This window comes from Aedes aegypti, chromosome 1, assembly GCF_002204515.2.
Source record: "Aedes aegypti strain LVP_AGWG chromosome 1, AaegL5.0 Primary Assembly, whole genome shotgun sequence".
NCBI classification, from domain to species: Eukaryota; Metazoa; Arthropoda; class Insecta; order Diptera; family Culicidae; genus Aedes; species Aedes aegypti.
This window is the reverse complement of record NC_035107.1, coordinates 304,725,001-304,729,542: the sequence shown is the minus strand read 5'-3', so window position 1 is coordinate 304,729,542 and position 4,542 is coordinate 304,725,001. Positions and strand designations below refer to the sequence as shown.

The window sequence follows — 4,542 nt, the reverse complement described above, 5'->3', positions numbered from 1 at the left end:
TTCAGATTTATAAGAACTTACTATACAGCTTTATAATTATGAGAAAAGCTCGATGGCAGAACAAAAGATGATTGAAAGGTGCAAGTAGCACTGCAACAAACGCCTGAATGATGAGTGGAGTTAAAGTGACACGGGAGACCGTGTTATTTTCCCTATCTCTTGTCTCACTCTAACAATCATCATCAAAACTTTGCAGAAACAAATCTTGAGTTTTAGTGAACCGATGAAGCTGAAAATTTAATGGGTTGTACACTACATATAGTGACACGATTTTCGCATCGATAAATGGAGTAGTACTTGAGATTTGCTTCTTCAAATCGATAGGGTGATTATAATGACGTCCCGTGCGGCCTTAAGGACTGAAAGATACGTCCCAACAACATACTAATACTTAGACTATCAGTGTCTTATATGAGTTTGGAAATTATAAAACACACATAAAGCAATTCTACAATGAACTGAGACGGGAAGGCACATTGCCCTGAAGTGTGACAAATGATTCAGATTTTCACCAGAAATAACACCACCCACCTACTAGCAGGGTGATGGATGGCGATAGGTAACCCGATTGCTTTCGTGCGATAACAACCGTCGGAATTGGAGGTGAGAGAAAGTCCAATAATAGTAAAAGCGACGACATGAGACATTGACCGCTGCTGGCAGTGCGCTTTGGTCACGAAAATGTTCCAACGCCCACTACCTTTTACAAATGGTTACATTACAGAAACGCGAATCTGATAAGGCATCTTTATAAAGTGACCTCGCCACCCTTTGCTGCTGTGTCATAGGATTATTGTTGATGGTATTAGAGGATTTTTCTTTCGAATGTCCTTGAACCTTCATCTTGGGGTGAACCGCGTCTTATTAGAATATTTTAATTACCAAGGGTGCTATGCGGACTCCGTCTAGACAGCCGAAAGCAAAATGCTAATCTGTGGCAGTTTGACTTTCAGAAGGGTTCATGCAACCAAACCGATCTTGATAGTCAAGCAAGGTCAAAGAAAGTGAATTTTGACCTTTCGCGCGGATTTGGCGTGGATTTAGTTTTGTTCATCGAAATCATACATTCTTCAGTCAGAGCATCATAATGCTATTTTCACTTTTTAAATTGGCGCAGTTTGAATTTCATTCAGCGCAAATTTGGCGCGAAAAATACTTTGAACTTCCCATAACAACCCTGTACCGAAGAAAATGGCTTTCTTTTATTGAATGAAATAGTCGATAGAATAACTTTTCACACATATATATCAGCATAAAAGATGAGCGCAATGCGCATCACTCCGAAAAATATGATTCCGTTAAAAAATAAACAGATTACCCTTTGAAAGCAGCTTTAAGTCGGACCTTCGGCCGGACCACCTCATTTGACTTAGTTGTTTGAATTGCTAGTGCTGTCCAGTGTCGTTTCCAGCTTGAAAATGCTCGTGGTCTCATCGCGGCGGGCTCTCTTCTGCAGCTCCTTCAGATCTTCGTCGGCAAACTGCTGCAGAAACTCAATCTCCATCGGGTGCATCTCAGCCGGAATGATCAGCGAGTGGAGCGGTTCCCCGAGGTCTGTCTGCTTCATTTCCTTCAGGGTGCAGGCCTTGATCTCCTGAGTTTCGTGACCGACTCGAGCCAATCCGATCACCACGTTGCGATCGTTGAACAAGTGATGCTTGGCCTCTCCACTTAACCTGCGCTTGTGGATTAGTTGGGCCAACTGGTCACACGCAGTGCTGCAGCTCATGAACCGCGGGGGTTCGTATTCTCGCTTCTTCTTGGTCAACGATGCCAGGGTGGGTTCCTTGACCCGGATGTCCAACAGACAGAGCGTGTGCAATCCATGTTCCAGATTGAGGATGATCTTATCGAAGAAACTATCCGGCTGCCAGTCCCCATCCCAGTACGGAATGGACACCGTTTCCCCGAAATGGTACAACTGCAGCCCACAGCAGCCAATAGCGTTCATGATGGACGCGTTGTGAATCACCTGGTAGGGAATTTTCTTCTCTTTGGCTCGCAGCAACAGATCGGTATGGGTCGTGGCGCCAAACGGATCTCCCACTACTAGAAACGCCACCTCGACCGTGTGGGCATTATGGAGGATGTCATCCGCACCGCTCTCCACCAGCTCACGATCCGCCAGAATAAGGGGCCGTCCGTAGAATTCCTCCTACAATAGATGGAAAGAAAATCATATCCAAAAGTCGATTATTTCCATATTAAGGACTGGTAGCAACTGGTCTCGAAAACAAGAACTTTAGAGACCTATCATCTGAAAAAAAAACTGAACAGGCACCAAAAATAAATTGAAAAGATACCAAACAAGAACTAAAAAAAAAACAGAGAAAATTATTAGGAACCAGAAAATAAAAGTTTGCTTTCTCTTATAACATTGCGGAACATTTTTTTCGTCTCAAGCATTAAAATATCGCTATTCACTTAGTTTAAGGTCGCTGAATCCATTGCCTTTTGCAAAAATATCATAACATGTCTAGTGTTTGAGGTTCAACGACTTGCATGCATTATTTTCAGTTTGTAAGGCGAAATTCTAAACTTTTTGTGTTATAGAATGCTTATCTACAAAGTTTATAATAACTTCTGATGCTCAAAATATAGTTTTCGATGCTTTCCATATTAAAGAAATGGAGACAGCAGGCGAAAATATAGATTTTATTTGAAATTAAATCGTACAATTGAACCAAACTATATCCTAGATGAAGGTGTAAGTCCTATTATACATGCTTGCTGCATTAGATCACTAAAAAGTTCGATAAATTACAGTTAAAATTTTATGTGAACGTTAAATATCAGTATTTTCTGCAACTTTTGAAAAGACACCGACACGTTAATGCTTCCAGTGGACGATTTGCCCTTTGAAGGAAGCACCACACTAGACAACGGACTAGCATGCAACGCCCAGTGGCACAGTCGAAATACATTTCTGACGAAAAGTTTTTCGGACTGAAGCGGGAATCGAACACACACTCCTTGACTCGATGCGGCTAAATGCTTGGGAACACTAACCGCACGGCCACGAAGTCCACAAACATGGAAGAATAGATTCGAAGGATAAAATCCTGGAGGTAACGTTCGCCGAGATCTCGGCAAAAACTTCGGATTGCCGAAATCTCGGTAAAATAAGTACCGAGATTCGGCGTTAAAAATTACCGAATTCTCAGCTGTTGGGTTCTCGGCGAAAAATTTTACTGAGGTCGGTGAAATAATTTAAGTGTGTTAAAGTGCATACTTCGCTTAAGCCCGTGGTCACCAAAATGCGGCCCGCGGGCCGCACGTGATGTCTGTATCTCTTAAATCTGATAAGTTCCGCATATTTTTTCTTCGAGAAGCTGTTCTACTCCCAAAGTTATTAAGAACGTCAAACAAAACCATTACGAAAACTACCCGCTATCAGGAATAAAAATGGTTGAAAAAACAGGGCTTCACTTCAAAAAAGCATTAAAAATAAGTAAAACTCATATTGATACCAACAATTTCAACAGCGATGGGTAGCTTAATGAACGCCATGACTTAATTGGTATGAAAATTCCCGGTGACTATTCCAGTATTCCCACCCTGCATGCAAAAAGTGACCGTCTCTAAAAAATAGACCCGCTACCAGCCCTGTTATCACCTTGCACAAACAAGAACTTACCAGTTTTTCGTGCCCGCAGGTCATTATCGAGGTGTACGATTCCAGATAGACCCGCTCGCACCGCTTCACTATCTCCAGCCCCTTAACGGTGATATCTTTGGGGTCACCCAGCCCGAGTCCAATCACGTAGAACATCTTGCTTCGTTACCTTGTTTGAACCTTTGTCCTCGAGCGAAGAAAGTTACCAATCAGCTGTTTCACTGCCCGTTCGAATCCCGATCGATTACTGACTGGCGATTGATTGCTTTTGTCTAAGAATCAGCTGGCGTGGCAATTTATGTACGGTAAATGCACGACCACGTCCTATACCAACTGGTGTCCGATTGTGATTCCAGATTCCTTTTTGTCGGGAAGAAACCGCGCGCACGTGCAAAAAATGCGAGCGATGAGACGATATTTTGTGTTTTCCGATAACAACAAACCGCGCGGTGCTTTGTTTTGCTTTCGCGAGCCACCGAGTCAAACGCGGGCGTGGAGAGGTTTGACAGTTGGGGTGCGTTTAGTGCGCGTGGATGTTTTTTGGAGGATGAACACCGATGAAGCGATGAATTTGGAAAATGCGCAAGAAGGTCCAAGAGAAACTTTTTGCCTCCAGGGTGTTAACACAGCTTCATCTAATCGTCTGAACACCACATCCCTCAATGGTTGGATACAAATGGGTCAAACCGGCACATTGAATTAGCGAATTATGAGGTCGTCTATCGACTATCTCACTCGCGACTGATCGACGATCAGGACAGTATGGATGAACTTTGACTACTACGACGTGTGATAAGAACAACCTATCGATACACGTGGGTTTAGATATGTAGAGGAGCACCGGCTCTCTCTGTAAGGTCAGTAAGATAGCTCAGTATATGTCCGCCGAAGCCTGTTCTCTTTCGGTTCGCTAGAACGACATTTCT

General features: G+C 43.1%; 1 protein-coding gene across 1 annotated transcript; it reads right to left on the bottom strand.

The window, feature by feature from the left end:
• Positions 1 to 1,227: 1,227 nt before the first annotated feature.
• LOC5576116 (diphthine methyl ester synthase) lies at positions 1,228 to 4,129 on the bottom strand. The gene is made up of 2 exons (XM_001662412.2): positions 3,638 to 4,129; positions 1,228 to 2,155 (listed from the first exon to the last, which is right to left on the bottom strand). Exons 1-2 carry the CDS (start codon positions 3,770 to 3,772, stop codon positions 1,370 to 1,372), a joined length of 921 nt encoding a protein of 306 aa, XP_001662462.1. The 5' UTR covers positions 3,773 to 4,129; the 3' UTR covers positions 1,228 to 1,369.
• Between the last annotated feature and the right edge of the window lie 413 nt (positions 4,130 to 4,542).